Genomic DNA, 25819 nt, shown 5'->3' with positions numbered 1-25819 from the left:
ATCACTTTCAAATTGTTTCAAGGGTATTCATCTTGCCTCCCCAACTAGATTCCACATTTCTCTGGGAAGGAAGCATATCCACACATCTGCATCTGCCACGGCCAGAAAGTTCAAATTTTCCACTGCTCTTGTGCAGGGTGTTCCACGTTCCTCATGGGAACTGTGGGAACGAGCATCATTACCCCATAATCTTGAGCCTCTCAGAGGCAAGACAGAGATGCACAGACAAACACCACGCAATTCTCCTCAATACCTCAAGTGTGCTAGATCTGCAAAGAAATTACAGAAAAATGAATAACGACAAAAACATTTAAACTATCAAGAGGTAAGTCAAGATGAAGCTGAACTGTTTGAAAGTATAAAACAACCAATTATGAAATTGCATTTCTGAGCTGTATCTATTACAGCTTCGCTACGAAAAAAATGAACTCTTTGACAATTCAATAACCACAGTTGATTCCAACTGGCTTAGGCGATATTAGCAGCAAGATTCTGGAGCAAGTGCTTTTAACCAACTACTTTAAACCACACTGAGTCAACACCTGCCATCAACATGCTACCAGGTGCTTGATCAGAGGCACCAACAGCGATTTTATTGGTTAAAAGTTTATAAACTTCTATGAAATCAAGGAACAGAGATTAGTACAGAAGTCACTGACAGAACTTCCCACTGAAGTTGACACAAAAAAATGCCACCTTCCCACCCTCCCTCCACCTGTCAACCCCTACAATACATGTGCTTCGAACCCTAAAAAAATAAGGGAAAGCAGCAAGAAAGTTTTGCTGGCGCTGAAAAGGGGGAAGTGCAGCTGCAGACTCGAAGGGTCAGGGTGCAGGACCCTGAGAGAGCTCACAGCAAGGGCTGCCTGTGGGGATGTGAGCACTAACTCCAGCGGGGCGAGCAGTGCACCGCCTGCGATAAATGACTCAGCTCTGAGCAGGTTACGGTCCCTTGACGAGCCCTACTGACGGCCAGGCAGTGAGCCGTAACCGCACAAGCTGTGCTGCAGTGACGACATGCCATTCCAGCACGATGAAGCAGCGGGCAGATGCCAGATCCCTGTGTGGCTCTGTGAGCAGACACAACCGACACAGGGCCCCTCTCCAGGGTTCCCCTCTAATACACTGAAAAAGAACAACTCCTGGATTAAAAGCCACTGAGTGTGACTACCCATAGAAGTCATGGGATTTCAGAAGAGCGACTAGCGTGTGGCAAAGCAGTCAGAAAGGCACGTGGAAGAGCTGGTAGTCAAGAGAGTTGTGAACAGAGGAAAGGCAAGCTAGGAGGGGCAGCGGCAGGAACAGGTGCTGGGACCAAGATGGACATGGTTTCTACAGGGAAACCAAGGGAGGAGACCGGATTTGAGGGAGATGCACACGGTACAGTGGAAAATAAACCTGAGCCAAGAGCTTCAGGTTACAGTTGGAGAACTATGGTCGTAGGCCAAATCAGACCCACTACCTGCTTTTGTAAATAAAGTTTTACTGGAACATAGCCACACCCATTCACTTCCACATGTCCATGGCTGCTTTCATAGCACAAGGGCAGTGAGTAGTTGCAACAAACACCATCTGGCCCACAAAGCCTAAAAGGGTCACTATCTGGTCCTTTACAGAAAAAGTTTGCTGACTCCAGGCTAGAACACTGAGGACCTCGAAAACCAAGAATAATTTGGATTTGATTAGGCAATAATGATCCACTGCAGATTCTTGAATAAGAAAACTGCTAGAATATATGTTTTTACAGTAGAAACAGAAAAAAAGGAAGGAAAAAGAACAGCCAGCACTTATAGAGGCTCAGTATTCATGGGCTTTCCCTCCACTGTCTAATTTCATCCTCACAACCACACGCAGGGTGGGTCTCATGCCTCCATGACAGGAGAGGAGGCTGCGGCCCAGAGAGGGGCAGGCCCCCAGCCTGCAAGGGCAGGTTGGACCTGTCTGCTCCATTCCTGCGCTCTTCCCACCACCCACAACCCCATGTCAGCCATGTGGGAAGAGCTGCGGTGGGCAAAGACTGAGGGCTGGGAAACCGAGGAAACCGACCGATAACTTGGGACTCTGAACTGATGAAGGCTGGCCTTGAGTGGGCACACCAGAAAGGGGAGAAACACGTGAAAAGGAAAAAAAGACAACCTGATGAGATTACTTAAGACTTGGTGTTTTTCATGGTAGACCTATAGTCAGGATATGTTTACGCCACTTACACCTATCAGTCACAATACACATTACTGATGACACAAAAATCCAGAACCCTGGACACCTTACAAGAAGACAGGATCACTGACTGAACAACTGTTAGAGTGGAACCATGTGACTGCCAATATTCAGGTTTTGTGACCTACAAAAACATTAACTTGATAGAGTTCAGCCTAAGCTCAGCCAGTCCTCAAAACCACTTGCTTCCCCAGTAGGCACTCCTAGGGATGTCACTGCACAACGCAGTGAGGGAGTGTTTCTGAAGGCACAGGCACACAGCCACGCCGTGTGCACCGAAGACACACAGGCAGGAGGGAGTGCGTGCATGTGCCCCTCCTCTACTGTATTAGGGCTCGTTGAGGGCGGTCTCCATATTTTCTCTTTCTCCTTTGTGGTTCCCTCAAACCCTGTGTCACAGTACCCAACTGCACACATCTCAGGTACCCGATAAAGGAGGGTTACAGACAGCCCACTGCACAAGAGATTATTTATATACGTTATCTGGGGAATGAACATCAGATCTGTAGGAGAAAAACTGGGATCTGCCTGTGACCCAGTGACTGACGTTCCGCATCTCACACTGCTCTAGTTCCCACAACAAGCAGCACACAGGACCGTTCCTGTGTTGCTGCTCTCTCATCCCTCCTGTCTGATCCCTCTCGGCAATCCCCCAGTCTGTTGTGGCTGTGTCTCTGTTATGCACCCCACACTTTCTCCTCTGTATTAGTTTCGTTGTATTTGTACCTCATCTTTCCTAAAAAGGCAGGCGCCTCATCTTACTGACCTCTTCACCTCTGGGCCTCGTACACAGCGGGTCTCAATAAATACTGTGGAATCCATTTATTTCTAACAGATTTACTTTCCTGACTGATTTGGGTGGGGGGGTAGAATAAAAAACTTTAGGCCTCTAAATTGCTATTTACAGCAAAGTAAAAAAAAAAGAAATTCAACAGAAACAAGATTGGCCTTGAGTTGACAACTGCTGAAGCAAGCAACGGGAACACAGGTTTCACTACAAGGTCTATTTTTCGTATGTTGAAAAATTTCAAAGTACAAAGTTTTAGATAGATATAAACAGGTATAGATACATACAGAGACAGACAACAGATTTTCAGTTATTTCAGGAAAAAAAACACCTCTAACGTCATCCCTGCTGGGGATACTTACCCATAAAGAGGCCCATCGTTGCCAATAGCAGAAACCATGATTACGTTGTTAGCCGTTAATTCCCACACCTACAAGATTAGCAAGCATTTATTTATGAAAGTACACCACTTTTAACAATCAACATTAATTGTACAAAAACAGCCACAACTTCTAAAGATAGTCCTAAAAAAGAAGGGATCCTCCTCCAAATGTAACACTAGCCCATTCCAGGCATGGATATGTTTGATGACTAGTGTGTTTAGGGAAGATAAAATCGAGGCTATAGGCCTATGCAGCACAAAGCAGACACCGGCCTTCCAGGCATGTTCAGAAAAGACAGATTGTGTGTTTAGATATGAAGGAATCAACAAGGCACCATGTGCTACTTCCAATGCAAGTCACTAAAGCTCACGTCATTGCCCATCTGTCCTCAAAAAGTTGTCACCATGCGGGTGACGAGCCACTAGCACCCTAGAGATGAAGCCAAGTCAAGCATGCAAAGAGCAGGAGCTGTCAACAAACACAATGTCCTTCTGTGCAGGGACACGACCAACCTTGTCAACGAAGGGATGGTCCATGAAGTCGGGGCCGCCGATGCTGAGGTTCAGCACATCAATCTTCTTTAAGATGGCATAGTTGAAGGCATCCAGGAACCAGGATGTGTAAGATACCTAGTTAATTTTAAACAGTCCTTTAGGATAATGCTCTGAAATGTGAACTACTTCACCCAGAAATGCTAAGTCCTTGGAGCTAGATTCCAGGGAGAGAGCTGTGTTCTGAGGGTGGCATATTTCTCCTCATCTAACGTACAGCCCCTTACCTTAAAGTATACCTCCCAAGGTAAAATCCTAAACTTCTAACTGCCCCTCTCATAAAAGGATTTATCCTAAGACACTTCTATTAAGTGTTTCTAAACAGTTTAATGTATTGGTCTAATATTTTTTATTCCTACATAGACCGAAGGATAAATGGCATCAATAAAAGTTGTCTCACAGAATTATTTCTCTGATGTTCAATTCCTCCTAGTTTCCTTACAGAAATTAAATTACTTTGTGTATCACCATTTAGGTATTTTTATAAAATACAACATTAAACGTACAGTGGAAAGAGAATCAGTATAGTGATTAAGAATTATGTTTTTTTAAAGGCTTTTTAAAATAAGACTACATATTTATATTTGCTTAAATATGCAAAAGAAATTCTAGGAAGAGGGGTACAAGAAAATGAGGAACTCCCACATGGGATGTGGGGAAATGAGGTGAGTACTGGCTGGATGGGCACAGGGTTGGATATTACCCTATGCTGCCTTTTGATATTTCTGAACTATGAATTACCTATACAAAAATGAAATTTTCAAGGTAAATACTAGGACCCTTTCCCTTTTCTAGAAATAGTTTCCAAATGAAGAGAGAGGGAACACAGTTGTAAATCCACGTTACCCAAAACAAGGCTAGTGCTGGGCTACAGAGGCGACCCTCAAGGCGGACACAGGCCAGAAGGGGCGGCAAACACACAAACATGCGATTAGTCTCTCAGGTCGAAAGTACAAGAAACGTGCCTGAGACATGGGGGCACAGGAGCCCTAGGCAAGCCCAAAGGAGAGGAAGAAACAGGGAGTCAAGAAACCCCTGAGCGCAATGCCTCGGAGCAGGGTCTTTGGGATTCAAGCGAGGCCAATGAAGGGGGTGGTGGGAGAAGAACAAAGCCACCCAGAAGGGACAGTGGAGAGATAGCACGGCACACAGGACACCAGCAGCAGCTCAGCATCGCTGATGTGTGCTGCTTTTAAACCAGTACATATTTTCTAGAGATTTTACTTTCTACAGTTTAGTATCAATTCTTTAAGCTTCAGAGGTCCTCAAAACACTTACCTGGTTGTTGGTAAAGACTCTGAAAATATGAAGTTCCGCATCTGGAGCAAATCCTTGGCATTCCCTCATGCTGGCTATCACACCGGCCACAAAGGTGCCGTGGCCCAGCCCTGTTGCCCATAAGGAAAAAAGTCATAAAACAGCTGACAATGTGCCGAGACGCAACAGTTCAAACCACCAATTCAAACAGACTCATTCTCCCAGTCCTAGACATAGCGTCTCTGTTGCCTCTTTATTGTCGTCCACTTGGAGCCCACGCCACACCTACCTGCCCACTTTGGGTCTAGCCACTCCTGCTCTCTCCCAAATAGGGGGTGCTACTCCATCAGGCATCCCTCCTTTCCTCAAACTCTACTTCCTGACATCCTCTGAGATATTTAGAAAAGTTTCTGCCAAAAGGCACAACAACTTGGGTTGGTCCAAGTAACTGTTGTACACGGACAGTTTAATCATTAACACATGGAAAAATAAACTCTTAACTGATGAAACGGAGGATGGGAGTGATGTACAAAGCCCACATGTGACCAGAAAATGCATCACTCGTGTTCCCTCTGCTACACTGCCACCTACCGTCGTCCAGCGTTCGCTCGTTGGTCCAGTTGGTTCTCTCCTTCACATTTTTGAAGTGGGGATGCTTCTCGCTCAGCCCAGTGTCAAAAACAGCAACCCTCACGTTAGCACCTTATTCCAAAAAGCAAGCAAGCACAACCATGCTTGGAGAAATCATCTTTTTAAATTTTTGTCTATACAATACATCCCTCCTTGGGACCCACAGAGAACGGTATGTCATCGAGGGCCAAAGCCTGCACAGAGTGCGTAAGTTAGGTCAGATGCCCCAGGGGCCCTGGCTGAGCCAAGACTAAGAAAAGAGGACAGCTGGGTAATGCCATCATCCGCTGCTAAACAAGACTTGAGGGTACTCAGAAAATCTCTGTGGAACCCCCAACTGTCAACAATGCTTGAGAATGGAACCACCCCTCCCTACTCCTCCACCTATGACTGATTCCCCCTTCTGGTAATTTCCTCCAGGTCTCCATCCCCTCATCTCCTTAGAGAGGCCCTTCTGTGCAAAGGGCACCCACAAAGCACACCCCTACGGGAGGGGGAAACTATTTCCTTTCCTGACAAGGAGGGCGACTCGATGCTGCTCATCAACGACAAGAAACTGCAGAGAGCAGCTGTTAACAACACGCAAAAATAATCACATTTTAAGAAAACCCGCTCTATTATGCACTTTGCTATAATAACAAGTCTATTTCAGACACTGGCCAAAAGCCATCTGTACATACAACTGATGCTGTCAGATCAAGAAATTCTAGAAAACATGTAGAAAAAATACAAGATACTTGTACTATCTACCAGCTAACAGTTGTAACCAAGGTAATGCCTTTCTGGTATGACGGTTGTGTTTACGTATCAATACTATGTTAAATAGTCAATTACACCAAGTTAACTATCAAAAAGTTTTCCTTACTTTTTAAAAATCCATACATAAAATTAGAAACTATTTGGTTGGGGGGGGAATAAAAAAAGCTTTTCTGATGATTAGAGTTTCTGTTTTGTGAAGGAGTTTTCACCTTAAAAAGATAAAACAAAGAGGAGATAATCATTTGAATAAAATGCCAGTCCCCAGGTTTCAGCATCTCAGGCGTTCTGAGGGACAGGAGGCTGAGGCAATCAAAGGAGGAGAAGGTCTCTAAGTCCAGCAGGTGCGGGTAAAGGACCTGGACAAACCACGACGGCCTGGGGGCCAGGGAAACAGGCCTACATTTAAAAGTCAGGGTCCAAACCCTCATGGGAGTTAAAATAGGAATTTGCTGCCATGATGAACCAGTAAGGAAAAAAAACCTACTGGTTTTATTTCATGGGATATGGACATTAATATTGTTTCCTCTTCTGAAACAAATGATCAACAAGTGCAATAGTCTATCACTTAGCCATTCTGCATACAGGGCACCACACTGGAGCGATAAACTCATTTTCATGAAATTGCCCAAATCAAGGACACTGTCTTTGAATTTGATCTCTTCCCCTAAGAATTACAGAAATTTGCTGAACTGCCAGCCAGCTCTGGCTTGTGGGCAGTGCTGTGTTTGTTCACGTACGTGTCACAGGAGAAAAATGCTCCATAATCCACCCCTTCTAACCTCAGAAATAGTACAGAAAAATAAGACACAAAAAAATAAGATTAAACAATTAGAAAAACCACAGAAACAGATACCCAGCACAACAGAAGTTAAGACAAGGGGCAGTGGACTGCATCCAGCTCACAAAGAGTGAGAAGGATAGACACGAGAGACACATGGCTTCAGCGCCAGGCACTCAAGAGGGGAACTCCCTGGACAGCACAACCCACACGGCCTCCGGGTTAACAGCACACACCTGTATATCCCATCTGCCAAAGCACGTCTGCCTGCAGCGTCTGGGCCACCTGGCGTGGGATGGCTCTCAGCAACCTTCTACTCGAGTGTCTTCCTGTAGCGTGCCAAAACCCAGAGCCCAGGGAGAGACTGGCTCTTCGCAGGGGACGGGATGACTGCCACTTCTGGCTCCATCGGGTTTCATTACAGGGCACTATGGGGTCAGCTAGAGCCAAGGAAGAGAAAGATCAAAGGGGGAGAAAATGCTGACAGGACACAACACCCGTCAGGGAAAACAATCATTCCGGACAGAGCAACGATCACCTTCTAAAATCCTGTTTGAAGGGAAGTGGGATTCTCTCCCTTTGCTAGAAGGATTGTCTCAAAGCAGTTATATTTATAGGATATTATTTAGCCATATCATATTAATCCCAAATGGTTTTTTATCTGGAATTTTCTAACAAATGTAAGGCAGAGAGAGACTGATAAAATAATAATTTTTAAATCGTGATACTAAAACTGAAGAATGTCTGATTTTTCATCAGCAACTTGTTCTCACTGAACCAGAAGAGGGAAAAAAAGTTGAAGAAAATGGCCACTGACCAATCGTGAAGTTTTACAGCACTAGATTTCTGGGACAGCAAAAAAGTTATCCCATTACACCTGTCTCTGGCCAAACAGCAACAGGACCTTTCACCAACTGTATATTGCTCAATATTCTCAATAAGCTTATCTATTAGAATGTCTCCTTTCAAAAAGCGAAAGAACTACAAAAGATTGGGGGCATTTCTGAGGGTGATGGAACTATGTTATATCTTGATTTTGTGGGTGGGTACCTCACTGTACACTTTTATCAAAACTTGCCAAACTGTGAATTAAAAAGCATAAATTTTACTAACTGTAAATACCTTACTTTTTTTTAAATGGAAGAAAAAAGCAAAAGAAATACAAGAGTTGTCCCTTTACCTTTCAAAGCCCATGCTATGATAAATAAAAATTGTATTGTCAACCAGTTTTAAGAGTAAATCTGTAATACTACTGAAGTTCTGTTTCTAAAGCAAGTCACGATCATTTTTATTCCAGTCTTACCAGGCTAGACCCATGAAAGTACAGAGACCTGGAGAAATATATAGCCATGTCAATTTCAGTCAGTAATTATTTGCACAGTCCAACTGAAACTATTCTGTACTGAACTTCCCCTGTTGATTCTGTTCCTTTAAGTCAACAGCATGGGACAGTACTGGAGGTACTAACTGAAGAACAATATTTAGAACAAGGGAGGGGACTGTTCTGCTTTACCTTGAGCAGACCAGACTACACCTGAAGTACTGAATCCAGTTCTGGCTCCACTCTTAAGAGCAATTTAGAAAAACCGGAGAGTATTCAAAGGAAGGCAATTAAAATGGTGAGGGGACTTGAACCATGTCATATGAGTAACCCCTGAAGGAACTGAAGATCTTTATTATCCTGGAGAAAAGCAACTGTCTAGAAGACACCATGGATATCTTCAAAATAAATCTTTAAGTATCATCTTGTGGAAAACAGGTTAGCTCTGTCTCACAGCCCAAGAGATACAGCCAGGGATGGGGTCCAAAGTGAGGCAGGTTTTGGCCCAGAATAAAGCAAAGTCTTCTAACAATAGAACCATAGAAATAATTAACATTTAATGTCTACTTACAACATGCTAAAAACTCTGCTCAGCTCTCTTCACACGTACTATTTCATTTTATCTTCAGAAGAACCCTGTGAGGTAAGCAGTACTATCTCCTTTTTTTGGATGAGAAAAGTTGCTTACCAAACAAGGTCGTGGATAATGACAAGAGAGACTGGGCCTGTCAGGAAGTAAACTACTTCCTTCCGGGGGGTCCAGTACAGCATTTGACAACCACAGTGCAGTGCACAGAAAGGAACCCAACCATGAGATTCTGATTACTATGCTAAAATTAGGCATTTCTATGTTTCCTAATATATTCTAGAGCTCTTTAAGATAAAAAAATGAAATAAAGAGGCACAATGTATAATATTTCGCTAATTGTACAAGGTTTGATTTGTTTTTATCTTCCTGTTTTGAGGTTACTCCTTTTTAAAGAGGAAAAGCACTACAAAACATCTGGACTAGCAGAGGGCTCTGAAGAAGTCAGACCCATGAAGTACAGAGCTGACTCGAGAACTGGCTTGGCACATATGCAAATCAGGTAGCCTTTTCCCTGTGTTTTTTTTAAACCTCAGAGGCTCTCAGGCCTAACATATGCCAAAGGAAGAAAAGCCAAACTGTATTTCTTTTTCCTTCCAATGAAAGAAATGATAGTAAATGATAACAGAACTAGCAATTTGTAACCCCAGTTTATGACAAATAGGAAAAAAAATTTTCCTTTGATAATACATATGCTTTGAAAAATATTATGTAATAAACAGGCAATTTATTATTTGAGGATAAACTCTATCTCGACAAGCCCAAGTTGTAAACAAGTGGGAAAGAATAAGCCCTCGAGCTGAAAAGGGAATAATCAAATTCTTTCCATCCTCACACCTGCAGCTTACGACTGAAATAAGCCCAGCTAAGTAAGGCACAACTATGCATGGTCAGGAGGCTCTGAGAAAAACAAAATGAAACCCAAGGAAAGGCATTTTGCAAGATGCCACAAAAAATAAACATACATACTGACAGAGACAAAATGCAAGTAGAGAGGAGACTCAAAGCTGTTGTCTTTCATTCCAGAATGTGAAGGGGCATCGCAGCCTCAAAGTCTGAGGGCTCTGAGACGAGACCAACCGGGGTGAAAATCACTTCCAACAGAAACAAAGACCACTACCATCCCCTACTGCCAATTTTCATATTTTTTTCTACCAGAATAGCATGAATCCTCTTTTTTGTTTTTTAAATTCCTGCCAAGAAAATGTTCACAACTGATGAAAGTAGACGAAGGGACGTGGGTATTCACTGCACTATTTTTCAACTCTTCTGCCAGTTTGAAGTTTTTCACAATGAAGTCAGGAGGCAGAGGGAGGGGGGCAGAGTGCATCGTGTGTGAATACATACACTCTCCCTAAACCCAAGTGCAACAGAAACGGACACAGATGAGCCTGGGATCACGGTACTCACACTCAGCATACTTGAGGGAGCGAAAGACCTTCCGCTGGGGGGTCACCCGCTTGATGTTCGGATGATCTTCAAGTGTCAGCAGCCCCGCTTTCTGTTTTTCTTTTATCTGAATCACCTCAAAATCACTAGGGTAGTCACTGGATGGATTGTTTCGAGGGATAATTCTCCAATTGTCTATTTCACTACTCTTCAGGGCACTTGAAATAAACGAATTTCTAGCTTTGGCTGTAAAGTATCCATTGAATGCCACGATATATTCTGAAATCAACGACCAAAAATAAAAATACGAATTTATGTACATATATTATAACGTAAGATTATATATAATCTAAAATTTCTCTGGTAATATAAAACTAATATATCTTAAAACCCACAGGAGAAAGAGCAATAAACAAAAAAGACTGGTTTCAACACCCTGGACAGCAGTTTCCAGAGCTCTGAGTTAAAATGATCTGTGTGAACCCCCATCACAGAATACATCACTCAACATCAGAAAGCTGTGCTATTTTTAAAAAAGCAAATATTAACAGAAGTTTGAAAGTACGGCAAAGAAATAAATGTAAGTTTTTCAAATAGGAAAAAGGAATTCAGAGAAGTGAAGGCTCAGTTTTATTTTACTCAAAATGATAACAAACTTTAGAATGAATTATATGACTATGTGCTTAGCTCTTCCCAGCTGGTCACCTGCACTTCAGCACATAAAGCTGTGGCATCCCCCGACTTCCCACCCTCACCAGCCACGAGGGCCTCTGCTCCACAAGATCAAACTTAAGGGAAATCATTCAGAACGTCCATTTCCTTGCTTCACATAAGGCAGCTATCCTGGGAAAATAAACTTCGGCAGGGGTAACATCCCAGAGCTATGCACTCACCCCACATGAAATTCACTGTAGAAAAGACAGAAAATGTTTTTTGGCAAAAGCTAATGTTTAAATTAAATTTGAAAAAAACGGGGGTGGGGGGGGCCTAACATTTGTAATAATATCATTACCATATTCCACAACCGTTGAGGAGAATTCCACCTTCAGAGTCAGGTGGGAACAGCCAGGGCACGGGGTCCTTTCAAAAGATTTCTTTTCCAGTCTGTCACCCAGATGTTTCTTCCCACAGAGCAAAACCACCAGCAGAAGCAGCCAGATGTTGACAAGCTTCATGGTCATAAGTGAATATGATCATAAAATCACAAATTCAAATCGTACTTTTTTCTTCCTTGATTATAAGTTAATTTTTGTTTCGCCTAAAAGCTGAAACATTACTGATGATTCGTTTTACAGTCTTGTCCAATGTAAATAAAAGTTAAATTTCATGGCCTTTTGTGGTCTGGCCTGAAAAGAGGCTTTCATTTCTTTCTTCGTTTCTTCTCCATCTTGGACATCAGGCTTCTCTCACTCGGGCCCAGACAACTGAGTCCTACACTCCATCTGCACCACAGAACCGAAGTCCAAGAGGGATGAGCAATCACTCTAGGAGCCGACCTACAAACACAAGGAGCACAGACAGACATCAGCAGCACGCTGACACAGCCAGGTAGGATTTAGTCACACGTGCAGTTGAGATAAGAGGGTCAAAAAGATACCCCAATTATGAGCAAAATGGATGCAAGACACAAACATGACACACATTATTTCATTTTTATTTAGTTACTCTCACCTCTTTCAGGGAAAAAAAAGTTTTAAGGGAGCTTCAAAAATAAGAAAGCATAAAATAAATGAGAAAGATGGAGAAAATGAAGGAGAACTACACCAGGAATATTAAGCACATTGGCTCTGAGCATCCTAGCAGCCAGGGAGAAAAAGAAATCATGATCCTTTGCTTATGGTCCTTTACTTTGCTTCTGCTTCAGATTCTGTATTTTCCTATCATTTGCAACTCAACTGCAGGGCATTTCCCCAATTAGCACTTTAACTCCCCATAAATTTCACCAATTTTTCAGGCAAAAGCTTGGCAAATATCTTTACTTTCTACTGTAAAATTAAGAGCTAAGAACAAATTAATTTTCATACAAGTCATGTACTAAACACCTTCTTTAAGAGACACTGTGCTTTAAAATTACTCAAACTACACCTTTTCAGATTTTGAAATATTTTCTGCCAATTCTATGAAAAGAGCATAGAAGGGTTTTTACCGTCATTAAATTTATTTTACCTCAAACCTCAACTTAAAAGAAATTTAACCTGCTAAATACGCTGTGAAACCAGATTCTCTCTCTATTGGAAGTAATATGAGAGGACAGTCTGTGAGGTAAGCTGTTGCCAAAGAAAAATGTTATTTGAGTGTTAAATGACATGTGGGCACAGATGCCTTTCAAAATATCTGAATGGTAGGAAAAATGATCCTTCTTCACAATGAAAAACAGAGCAGCAGTAAAAACTATGCTGGCTGTAGCATGCCCAGAAAAATCAGTCGCAGGGATCACACCAGAAACAAATAATCCAGCAAGGGGAGACAGGTTAATGAAACAAGATAGGCCATATATTGCTACTTGTTTCTAAAAAGAAAACACTGAGGACAAGGGTTAGCCCCCTTTCAAGAGAGCTATGCCAAGTTGTTAAACCCATTCTTCCAGCAAAAACTGGTGCTTTAGAGCAACAAAGAGTTTGTGGTTTCTGGAACAATTCATAGGTGCTTCTATAAACAGGAAAACACTGACAAAGTAAAGTAAGGGGGTAGAGTGTCTAAAGAATGTTTATAAGTTTAATAATTAGGACTTTCATTGCTGTAATAACAAATGGTCCTGAAAAGCGGGCCTATCTCTGGAACCAGAGACTAAGGTTGGGGGAATGGAGTTCATCAGACAGAAATGAAATTTTAAAAGTTATTTCCATATCAACAGGAAGAACAACGAGAATGCCAACCACAAGAACAAAGAAATTAAATTAAAAGCGAGGACAAGAATAGAAAGACCAAAGAAAAGCAACAGGGGACACCTACGCCACTCCAACCTATTTGATAGCGATCCGCTTGGGAGTAAGCCCCAGTCTTTTTCTTGTCGTTTTTTTTTTTTTGCTGAGGAAGATTCTCCATGAGCTAACATCTTTTGCCAATCTTCCTCCCTTTTTTTTTCCACTTGAGGAAGATTAGCTCTGAGCTAACATCTGTGCCAATCTTCCTCTACTTTATATGTGAGTCACCGCCACAGCATGGCTGACAAGTGGTATAGGTCCACACCCAAGATCCGAACCTGCAAACCCGGGCTGCCAAAGCGGAGCGTGCCAAACTTAACCACTACGCCACGGGGTGGGCCCCAGCCCTGGTTTTTTTGTTTATACTTGGCACTTGCAGTGGTGGGGTATCACAGAATATAATTACATGAAGCACATACCTTGCTTAATTATAGTATTACTGGCCCAAGAAGATAAAGCTAATCACTGGTGATAAGAGTTCTCATGTTATATTAAATGAACTTACAGTTAAAAGATTTAAACGGGTCTCTCAATTACAGCAAGTTTTTTAAAAAATAAAAAAACTCTTAAAACTCTTCCGCCCCAAGCTAAAGACTCTATGACATATTTGTGCTACATATAACATACATATCAGTGAGCGATGAGCAAATCTTAGACCTAATGGGTTAGATCAACTGTAATTAAACCTGTTCCAAAGGAACTCAGACAAAGGTAAGGACAGTGAACTTATAATGCAGCCTATATGAAAGAGATGGCTGATGGTCTCTTACAACTGAGGCAGGAGCCTGACTTTAAAAGAATGAGAAATGGAAAGAGAAAGTTAGGTGGTTTTAAATTTTGAAGTGCCTCAGGTAATCAGTTCTCTCCCAAATAGAAAAATAAAACTTTTTAGGTTTTGGAAAATAGGACCCTGTAATATCATAAGACATTCTACCTTAATTCACTCATTAAATAATACAAGTTTATAGAGTGCTAACTAAGCCTGAGACACCACCAGGTGTTGCAGAGGAAACGCGTACTGTTAGCAAGTGAGGGACCCGGCCCTCCAGGTGGTACCCAGAAAGCAGCTAACCACAAATGCCAACAGCTAAACAAAGCACAGGAAAAGAAACCGCCAAGGGAGAGGCACACGCACAGTGCCAGGGACGCTGCACTGAGACTTCTTCCTGGGGTGTAAAGAGGAGGCTTCCGTGGATGAGGTGGACGGCAGCTGGCTCTGGTGGAATCTGAGCCGGGAGGGCTGAAGTACGGAAACACAGAGGGAGAAGTGGGGCATCCTGAGCAGAGCTACAAGACAGGAGGGAAAAATAGGCCATACACAGGATCAGCAAGTCATCTGTATGGGGAGGGAGACAATGAGATGCCAGTGTGGAGAGGCTAAAATACAGCGGGGGGCAGGGACCCCCAGCAGGTATGAAGTCTGAGCAGCACATCCAGCAAACAAGTAGAAGTACAGACTCTCTGCAACCAAGGGGAGTGAAGTGCACAGAGAGAAAACAGAGCCAGGGAGGACTGCTGAGCAACTTGTTCCACTCATCCAACTCATTTACTGAGCTACTCTGAAGAGCCAGGCACTGTTCCAGGTGGTAGGAACAGAGCAGTGAACCAAATACAACAGCAATCTCTGACCTCATGGAGCTGCCCTTCCAGTGTGGGGGGCAGGTAATACACAAGGTTAGTAAAACATACAGTATTTAGCCAGGGATAAACACCATATTTTGAAAGGAGAGAAAAAAAAAAAGAAGGGGAATATGACATATCAAAAGAAGGGTTGAATTTTTAGATGGAGTGCCACAGAAACTTCGGAGACGGGGCCTTTTGAGTAAAGAATGCTCGCCAAGCCATCTGGGGAGAGTATCGCATGCACTGGGAAAGCAAGTGCAAAAGCCCTGAGGCATGGAGCATGCCTGGCTGGGCACGGCAAGGCAGGGGCCAGTGTGGGTGGGGCAGAGGAAGGAATGGGAATCAGAAGATTGAAATGAGAGAGGGAACTGCAGGGCAGACCAGGGAGGGCCTTGTAGGTGAGAGAAAGGACCTCAGCTTTCATCATGAATGGGAAGGGAAAGCATGATCTGCGCAGAGAAGTGACCCAAGCTGGCCTGCATGTTAACTGGCTGGCTCTAGCTCCTGTGTGGATGGGGGCACAGGCAGAAGCAGAGGACCAGTTGGAAGGCCCCTATAAAGATGGTGGCTTGAGCCAGGGTGGGGCAGGAGAGATGATGAAGATGGTCACACCACAGATGTGAAGGCAGAGGTGACAGAATCTGCTGACAACCAGATGTGGGAGTGCATGCAAGTGAGGAGCCAAGGACACCACCAAGGCCTCCCGCCCAAACACTGGTGGCATTTGCCCCTGAGACGGAGAAGGCTGCAGGGAAAGCCGGCTTGGGGAACACTACTAGCAGGAGCTGAGTTCTGAACATGTGAAATTTAGGATGAGCATTAGAGTTGGGAGCGCATGGCTCAGGGCAGAAGGGAACAGGGAGATCAAAAAGATCCCTAAAATCAGTGAAAAAGAATTTCTGGAATGAAAAGTGGTCAACTGAAAGAGACCACTGGTTTAGTAACTAAAAGGTCACTGACCCCTTCCAAAAAAGGGCCACACTGGTGAATGCCAGCCCACTCTAGTCTCAAACCCACCAGTGGCTGGAAGATACTCTCAAGTAGAAAAATCCCATGGGGATAAATGATAAGGCCTGATATCATAGAGACAAGGAGACACTTCCCTGTTTTGTCTGGATCTGGTTGACCTGCTTACATTCTTTAAAAGTGAACTAAAATCTGGGTTCTAAGAAGACACTCTTTTCAAAGACCTACGGCTTGTAAAAAATTATGACAACAGATGCTGAGGTTTCTATGGTTTCCCAACCCCAGAATAAGAAGGCTTCAAAATATAAATTTGCTTTGAGGAAAACAAACAGGCCACCAGGGAAGGAGTGGGGGAGCTAGAGGCTAGTGAGCGACAGCAGGGTTGCAAGACCAGCCTCTCACTACAGACCTCTGTGCCTTTGGCCTGTTTGTTTGGAAGGCAGCCAGTGCCCAGTGACTCCTCTCCTGGGCCTTTAAAGACCCAGCCTGCACTCGCCCTGTCTAAAACACCTACTCACCTGTATCGACAGTGGAGCCTGCTGCTCTCACTATATAATGCAAACCTGGTGAGCATTTTCTCCAAGATAGGCTCACCACGCGGTGGCAAGCAGGGAAGTAGCAATAAGCATAAGGTAAGCACAGAGTATGTAAACACACACACACATATACACACATGAAAAGAAACACTTTTTAAAAAGAGTTCTAACTTTTCCTTTCTTCTTCCCTTTCTGAATAACTCAGCTGAGGACAAGAAGGTAGGCCATGGTGGGAGAGACTTACTGGCCTGATGTGGGTGATGGAGTCTGAGAGGGTGAGGAAAGTGTGTAGGGGAGAGGCCCCTGATGAGGGGTGTCAGAGGCTGAGTGGGGTGAAGTCAGTGACAAAGGGAAATTGATCTGATCAAATAAATATTTTGCCGTTAATGGGAGGCAGCTTACTTACCGTCAGAGAAGGCAGTCACAACTATGAAAAGGGAGAACACCTGAATGAACCATGCAGGATCAGACTGAAAATGGAAGTACTGGTGTGAACCCAAGGTTTTCAATATATAGACAGACAGATGTAGAAATAAATATACGCAAATATGCGTGTGTGTGTGTGTGTACATACATCCATACAAACACACATACATACATTTCCTAGGTCTGTCTACTGAAAGGACATGCTCCCAATAGAAGGGAGCCCACCCACCTAGTGCCCAAAACTGGAGAAATACCATTCTCCACTAAAAGAAACCAGGCTCCTTGGAGATAGGGTTCTAGGCTGGGCAGGGTAAGAACAGATGAGTCTGGAACATCTTCCTGTGCCAGCAAGGGAGGAACTGCTCAAAGAATGATGGGGATGTATCAAAGGGACACAGAAGCCAGCTTAAGACAATCTGAGCATCAAAATAATGAAAGTAGCAGATCCTATAGCTCACTGAATAAAACAGGAAAGCATGAGTCCACACTGACACATATAAATAAAATAAATTGCAAGTTTGAAGAAGAAGAATAAGATATTTACATAGTCTCAGAATGCCTCCCAACAAAATCCTGATTTACAAAGGGAAAAAGGGTAACTTTACGGTGGAGAAGCTTCATCAGAAGTTAACCGGTAATGAGACAAACAGATCTGGGTCCACCAAGCAGATGAGGAGCCCAGCATCACCTGTGGGGCTCCTGCCAGAGATGCACAACCTGACTCAGATGATGAGGGAACATCAGAACAGCCAGGGACATTCTTTAAAATAACTGGCCCAGAATTTTCATAAGTACCTAGGTAATGAAGGTCAAGGAATGGCTGAGATACAGCTCCAGATTGAAGGAGACTCAAGAGACATGACAACTAACTGTAACTCAAGGCTGTGAAGGGGCCCCCTTTGCTGTAAGGACATTACTGGGACAACTGGCAAAGCCCGAATGAGGCCTGCCTATGCTTGGACAGCAGTGGTGTATCGAGACTAATTTCCTGATTTTGAAGGCTGTGCTGTGAGTATGCAAGAAGGACTTGCAAGAAATGCCCACTCAAGTATCTGGGGATAATGGGCATCAGGTCTGCAACTTACTTTCAAATGATTCAGAGGGAAAAAAAGGTTTTGTACTGTTCCTGGAACCTTTCTGGTAGGTTGAAATTGTTTCCAAAATATGCTAAAAAAATAAGTCCTATATTTAGTGTCAGTTGCTAAGAATGCATTGAGAAGGGTGCGAGTATTAAATTTTAAAAAGAGTTGGTGGGGATGCAATTATAAGCCTTTTATATTAGACTCAGTCTGTGCTGACCACTGTGTGCATAACAGACCTTATAGCACATCAGACTCACACACATTGACTGCTACATAGAATGACATCCTAACATCCCAACAGATGGGAATGAGATAGTCATCCCAACAGATGGGAATGAGATAGTCAAAGTGAAATTAAAAGTATTTCTCAATATTTGCAAAGCATATATCCGACAAGGGGTTAATCTCCAAAATATTTAAAGAATTCATACAACTCAACAACAAAAAAACAACCCAATGAAAGAATGGACAGAGGATATGAACAGACATTTCTCCAAAGAAGATACACAGATAGCCAACAGGCAGATGAAAAGATGTTCAACACCGCTAATCAACGGGGAAATGCAAATCAAAACTACAATGAGATATCACCTTACACCTGTTAGAATGGCTATAATTACCAAGACAAAAAACAACAACCGTTGGAGAGGATGCAGAGAAAAGGGAACCCTCATGCACTGCTGGTGGGAATGCAAACTGGTGCAGCCACTATGGAAAACAGTATGGAGATTTCCCAAAAAATTAAAAATCGAAATACCATATGACCCAGCTATTCCACTACTGGGTATTTATCCAAAGAACTTGAAATCAACAACTCTAAGAGACTTATGCACCCCTATGTTCACTGCAGCATTATTCACAATAGCCAATACATATACATATACACACATATACATATACACACAATGGAATACTACTCAGCCATAAAAAAAGACAAGATGGTCCCATTTGCAACAACATGGATGGAACTTGAGGGTATTATGTTAAGTGAGATAAGCCAGACAGAGAAAGACAAACACCGTATGATTTCACTCATATGTGGAAGATAAACAAATACATAGACAAAGAGAACAGATTAGTGGTTACAAGAGGGGAAGGAGGTTGGGGGCGGGCATAAGGGGTAAAGGGGCATATATATATGGTGACTGACAAATAATAATGTACAACTGAAATTTCACAATGTTATAAACTATTATGACCTCAATTTTTTAAAAAAGTAGTTCTCATTCTAAGGAATTGAGAGAACTCCTGAAAAGATTTATGGTAAAGTAATAGTTTCTGTTAAAATTAACCCCAGCGTTTCTATAATCTACATTATAAAAATCAAGTAACATTTTGACAGACAGGCATTGAGATACCCAGTATAAAATCCAAATCTAGTTTAAGATTCAACCCAATAAAATGAGTACTCTCATATGTTGCTAGTGAATCTAAAAAAACTCTTATAACCTTTTAGAATGGTAATTTGCCAGTATGTATTTAAAGCCTTAAAAATGAATGTAAAACTTTTGATCTAATAAATCCAGTATTAACAACAAAAAACTAACACTTACTGAGCATTTATTACGTGGCAGGTGCTAGTCTAAGGCAGGCACATGTACTAACTCATTTAATCCTCACAACAACCTGTTACTACCCCCATTTTCAGATGAGAGAACTGAGGCCCCAGGTAGCTCAGCACTGGCCTGGAGCCACGTGACCAGGGAGTGGAGGAAAGATGGGCTGGGAACTTGGGTGGTCTGGCTCCGAGGCCGCACTCCTGAGAGGTAGGTACCCTGCTTTTCTGAAATCTCTCCTAGAAATTCATTCCATGGAAGTGTGAATCTAAAAGCATACAATGACTGATGTCCAAGGATTATAACCGGGAAAAACCAGAGACCATCTAAATGTCCAAGAGGAGACTAGCTAAATAATCACAGTTCATCCATACTATGGGATGCTATGCAGCAATTTCAAATTATGCTCCTTTGGAAGGTTGAATAACAGTCCCCAAAAGATGTCCACATCCCATCCTTGGAACTTGTGAACGTTACTTTATAGAGCCAAAGGGACTTTGCAGGTGTAATTAAACTAAGAATCTCGAGATGGGGAGAGCAACCTGGATTATCCATGTGGGTCCAATGTAATTACAAGTGTCCTTATAAGAGGGAGGCAGGCGCTCTGAGGGGGTAGTAGGGGACATGATGATGGAGGCAGGAGGCTGAAGCAATTGGAGGAAGAGGTCAGGAGCCATGGAGTGCAGCCACCTCTAGAAGGTGAATAAAGGGAAGGAAACAGAACCTGCCTCCAGCCTCCAGAAGGAATGAAGCCCTGCTGACACCTTAACTTCAGCCCAGTGAGACTGATTCTGGACTACTGACCTCCAGAACTGTAAGATAATAAATTCCTGTTGTTTTAAGCCATTAAGTTTGCAGAAATTTGTTACAGCAGCAATAGGAAACTAATACATTTCCCAAAGAAGATGGAGAAATGCTAATGAAATATTAAACCAGCTCATGTACAGTGTGATCCAAATTTTAATTTTTAAATATGTATCTATATGCACAGGAAAAAAGATATCTACCAAAATGGCAACAGTGGTTCTACCTTTCAATGGTATGATTACAGGTAGTTATTTTCTTCCTTATTCATTTACATTTTTACAAAGAGCAAATATCACACTTTTATAATTACATAAAACATATATTATTTAAATACTTTAATAAGCCTTTTAAAATAAATTTTATAGAAAAACAAATTTTCTAGTAAGACAGTGGCACAAAGATTCAAAATACGTTAAAGATTTCATTTTATTTGTACATATAGCAAAGCTTAAAAGGGATCTATTTCCTAGGAATTGTTTTCAAAAATCTAACTTAAGGCTAAGCTTGTAGTCAGTTCCCTGTGAACAGGCTTATCATCTGTAGCATCAGTTACTCACAGAGCCTAGCTAGGGCTGTGACTGGATACACTAAGTGTTCACTGGATTTAATTTCTATAAATTCTTCATGTAGAAGACCTGGTTATCTTTCCAGACAAAGGTATGCCCTAAAAGATGGTATTTACTTAAGTATGGATTTTCCATAAATAAGCCTAATTATACCTCTAATACAAGGTGTAATCAAAGAATATTTGACATCGAATACTAAATGGAAAATGAACAGTTCAAATAATATATGCCAGGAGTAAGAATTAATGAGATGTATGTGTAAAAGAGAGACAAAGCAGAGAAAATGTATTACTTGGACAAGTAACTGATCTAGCAGACAGCTAACATTCCTTGCAGCTCTGAGATTCTTCTACTTTGCATTATAAAAGAATATCACTAAGATGATAATCTTGGGTCTAGCTAAAGTACACCTGAAATTATTTCTCTGTAAATAAAGAACATAATTCAGGGGAGAGGAAATTACTTGTATCACCCGAAAGTCATCTAATTATGCAGATATGCCTTGTTTTTTAGTGAACCTTTAATGAAATACCTCCAGAGAAAACTGAATTGTGTTTAGGCCATGAAAGGGTATCATTCAGTTCAATTAAAATTTGGCTGTAAAAATACCACTTTCATAACTAATTGCATACTTGGCTGTATTACCATTGTTTAACAGGCTAACATTTAAGCAATGCCAGACCACACTTCTTAAAGGTGTATTCTTAAGCCTGACTGAACCATTCCTTCTGGCACATTCTGTCCATTAGTAGGTTTTGGAAGGTGTGGGGAACACAAATGTTTCAGCCCAAAGAGTCAACAGTGCCAAAGTCAAGAAATCTTGGTCTACACGGTCTTGTATTGCCTATTCTTTCAGATACGTTGCTCCTGCCTCCGCATTCTCTTTATCCTTCAGTCAGCTAGTACTGGCTAGCCACATAGGAGGCACCTCCAAACATAGTACTATCCTCATTTTAAACTCATTTCCTTAAGCAAAAGACACCGACAAGATTAAGAATCAAGTTAACAGACTTCTGCAACACGTTAAAACCGACTAGGCCACAGAGAAAGGGAAATTAAGTCTCTCTTTACCATCTCCTTAACCTGTCTCAGGCAAAACACTGAAAGACCAAGGCCCTCTACCCAAATACCAAATACAAGGTCTAGCCTCCCCTTCTTAATTTTTCAAGTCACCAAGGGTTGGAGTCGTCAAGTTTTCCCAGTAAAATATAGTCAATATCTCAACTCTCTCCTGGTTCAGACAGACAGTCGCAAATCTCTCCCTAAAATCCCACTTAAAACACTAATGGGAGCCACGTGCAGTTTACCTAAGCCTTCAGCCTTCCTAGCTGTTATTACTCTATCTGTGGCACTTACTATGGCAGCCACACAAATAAAAGACGCAGCTGGCAGGGCAAGAACTATCTATCACCAGAATGAAAGAAAATGCAATCAAAGAACATGTGAATTGAAAGAGAAGGCTAAAAACCTCTCGACTGGAAGAGAGCCCCTTGCTCCCATGGAGGTGCTTCAAAGGCTCCACAAGCACTACATCAGAATTTCTCTTTTTTTCATAGATACGACTACCTCTTGATGATAAGGGATGCTTGGGGAGTGCAAAGGAGAGATCTAATGGGCAAGAGTCCCACTCAGGCCGCCCCACCACCACCTCCAGTGAAGGGCTCTGGCCATCTGCATCATACATGGAAACAGAAAAATTTATTCGCAAAAAGTGTTCTGCGTGAATGGATAAACAAAATATGTTATATCCCTACAACGGATTATTATCGGGCCATAAAAAGGAAGTATTGATACATGCTACAACGTGGATGAACCTTAAAAACATAATGCTAACTAAAAGCAGCCAGACACAGAAGGCCACGCACGATTCCACCTGAATAAATGAAATATTCAGAAAAGACAAATCTGAGGAGACAGAAAGTAGACTAGAGGTTGCCTGGGGCTGGGGTTATAAATGGGTAGTGACTGCAAATGGGCACCAGAGCTCTTTCTGGGGTGAGAGAAATGTTCTAAAAGTGGGTTGTGGTGATGAGTGCACAACTCTAAATTTACCAAAAGAAAATCACTGAATAAGTACACTTAAAACAGGTGAATTTTATGGTATGTAAATTTTACCTTAACGCTCTTCCAAACAATAGAATGAGTGCTGCAGACAAAGTTGGGAAGAATCACCTCGTTTTTACACACGTGCAAACAGACCTTGAAGTCAGAGCACTACTTACTAGCATAGTTAAGACTAAAGGGCCATAGGAAAGTAAATTCTCCAGAGTTCAACTCTGAGATCTTGTGCCCCTCTCTCACTTGGAGGTGTCGTTCAGAATCTAAAGTAAATGTAAATATTTAACTTCATCTGCGTAGGCAAATAGGCCAAGATTCTCAGGGGCTCTAACCAAAAACACGAGGCAAACATCTTATTTAAAACGATGCTGACGATCTATAACAGTCTTCGGGGGCACAATCATTACCGGGCAGGGCTACAGGTCTGAAAGGCTTTCTGGTTCTGAGAATAAACGGGAGTCTCAGGGGCACGACCGGCCGAGGAGCTTCTTCCACCGCATTTCTGGGGCGAAATCAGTGGAGCCGCGCGTAGAGAGATACGGGCAAGAACCCAGGTCATTCAAAACCCGATGCCAGCGCCCCTCTGGGCGCAGACCTGGAATTACGGGTACGCTCCGAGGCCGAGGGCCGGAGCCGAGCATATCGTTTCACTCGGTTCAAGTTTATTTCACGTAAAGAAAATGATGAAATCGGGCAAGCCACCAAGCCGTGTAACGCGCAGACGGGGCCAGGCAGGGACCCCGGCCGTAGCCCGGGCGCGTGTGGGGCGGGCGGAGGGACCGCGCGCTCCCGCGAGCATCCCCGCGGCGCCCGGGGCGTCTGCAGCCCGTCTCCGCCGCACGCCCCGCGCCGCGGCCCCGCGGCCCGCCCCCCCGTCCGCTCCCAGCCGGTGCAGGGTCGCAGGGAGGCCCCAGCCGCCCGCGCGGACCCCCGCGCTCGGGGCCTTGGGCGCGGCGGGCACACCTGAGCACGCGGGAGACCGCGCAGGTCGGAGGGGCGGCGGCTCCGGGGAGCGGGCCGGCTGACGTACCTGCGGCCGCCTCAAGCTCGGGTCCGGCGGGCCCCAGATAACGGCGCCTCCGCAGCGAACACGCCTCGAGTCTCCATTCGGGGCTGTTTACTCCCAACTCTCGCGAGACCGCGCGATCGGGGCGGGGAGAACGACGGTTGGGAGCGCCGGCCCCGCCGGCCGTGCGTGCCCTGCGTGCGCGCTCTGGACGCCGAGGACCGTCGGGCCCGGGCATGAAGAATGGACGAAGGTCTCGCGACATTTGCGGCCCGGGCGCGGGGCGAGAGGCGGAGGGGCGTGGTCAGTTTGCTCGGACCCGGTCCGAGTCGGGGGAACGGACTGGTGGGATGGCCCAGCAGCTCGGTGACCGGGCACGGGCCCGAAGGCGGCCGTGCCGGGCCAGGTCCGACTGAGGAGGACCCCTAGCCCTGCGGAACGGCCCTCCGGCTAGTATTTGCATTTGCCACTAACGCCGGGAGACTCGAACTCCAGCGCTCTCTTCCTGGGCCTTTAGGTGTCCTGATCCAGAGCCAGGCTCGGCGGCTCCCCCAGCACCCACTCTGCAAACCTCGACCCATCTTACCCGCGCGGCAGCTGAGACGCTCAGGCCTGGGGACTCGAGTGCTCGCCTGACTCCCACCCTGGCAGGCGAAACCTCTGCCCCATATCCCGCCTGCTCCACCCCTAACCCCTCTCGGCCTCGCCTGGACCACTGACGCCAAGTGGTTACCCTTTCTGAAGAAACTAGGATCAACGTGTTAAACTCTGAAAAGTCTGCCTCCCAAAAAACGTCTGGGTGATTCAGATACTAGGATCACGGGCTGTTATCTAAATGTGGAACTGGCCCACACTTAGCATTGGGCACAAGTGGGGGACTGGAAGCATGTTTTAGGTAATGCTAATGAAAAATGATGTGCTATCTAGTCAGATAAAACTGCTCAGCAACCTGATAATGCTGACTGGCATCAATATGACAAGAAATCACAGCAGTTCATCTTCCCTTTAACATTATTTAACCAAACGGATAATATAGTGGATAAATACAGAATCACCTACTAGCTTTGTGATCTGGGGCAAGTTCTACCTTAGCTCTTTTACCTCACCTTCCTCACCCAAAGAAGAGATATTAATACCTACCCTCATAGGATGAGGGTTAAATGAAACATAGACATTCAGGGCGTGACACACATGTTCAATAGATGGTGGTGGTTTTATCTAGACCAACCCACACCTGATTAAGTTCTTCCCCCATTCTGAGATTGCATGAACGTTAGGAACTTTCAGAGAATTCTTGACTCGTTTGCATTTGTAAATCCTCAAAGTTAGGCACTCCCTGCTGCCACCATGTAATGCACTTGATCTGAAACTCAGCTGTATTGTTCTAATTTGGGGTGAACTGGTCTTGGCCAGGGTTCTTTTAACAGCCCTTTAAGTCCCTATGCCATTGAATACTCAGCCCGACTGTCAGGAACTGGGGTAGGCTTAGTGAACTGCAAACTTCCCTGTCACATGCTAGTGAAGTCCCAAAGCAGGGAGGAGGAGAATGCTGCCAGCTCCTCAGAACCCTATAAACTGAAGGGGGCCAGGGCATGAGAGAAGCAGCTTGGA

General features: G+C 43.8%; 1 protein-coding gene across 2 annotated transcripts in view; it reads right to left on the bottom strand.

The window, feature by feature from the left end:
- The window catches only part of MBTPS1 (membrane bound transcription factor peptidase, site 1), a 56527-nt gene extending 32178 nt beyond the window's left edge, over positions 1-24349 (bottom strand). For both annotated transcript variants that reach the window (XM_087419872.1, XM_087419873.1), the window contains exons 1-8: positions 24233-24349; positions 11671-12154; positions 10680-10937; positions 7599-7802; positions 5787-5897; positions 5217-5326; positions 3900-4016; positions 3367-3434 (exon numbers count right to left, since the gene is read on the bottom strand). In XM_087419872.1, coding sequence (XP_087275998.1) covers positions 3367-3434; positions 3900-4016; positions 5217-5326; positions 5787-5897; positions 7599-7802; positions 10680-10937; positions 11671-11839 — 1037 coding nt within the window. In that variant the 5' untranslated portion in view covers positions 11840-12154; positions 24233-24349. The remainder of the gene's footprint in view (positions 1-3366; positions 3435-3899; positions 4017-5216; positions 5327-5786; positions 5898-7598; positions 7803-10679; positions 10938-11670; positions 12155-24232) is intronic.
- Between the last annotated feature and the right edge of the window lie 1470 nt (positions 24350-25819).

Source organism: Ceratotherium simum, chromosome 30 (genome assembly GCF_057802395.1).
Source record: "Ceratotherium simum simum isolate JZ-2026a chromosome 30, ASM5780239v1, whole genome shotgun sequence".
NCBI classification, from domain to species: Eukaryota; Metazoa; Chordata; class Mammalia; order Perissodactyla; family Rhinocerotidae; genus Ceratotherium; species Ceratotherium simum.
This window is presented reverse-complemented; position numbering and strand designations above follow the sequence as displayed.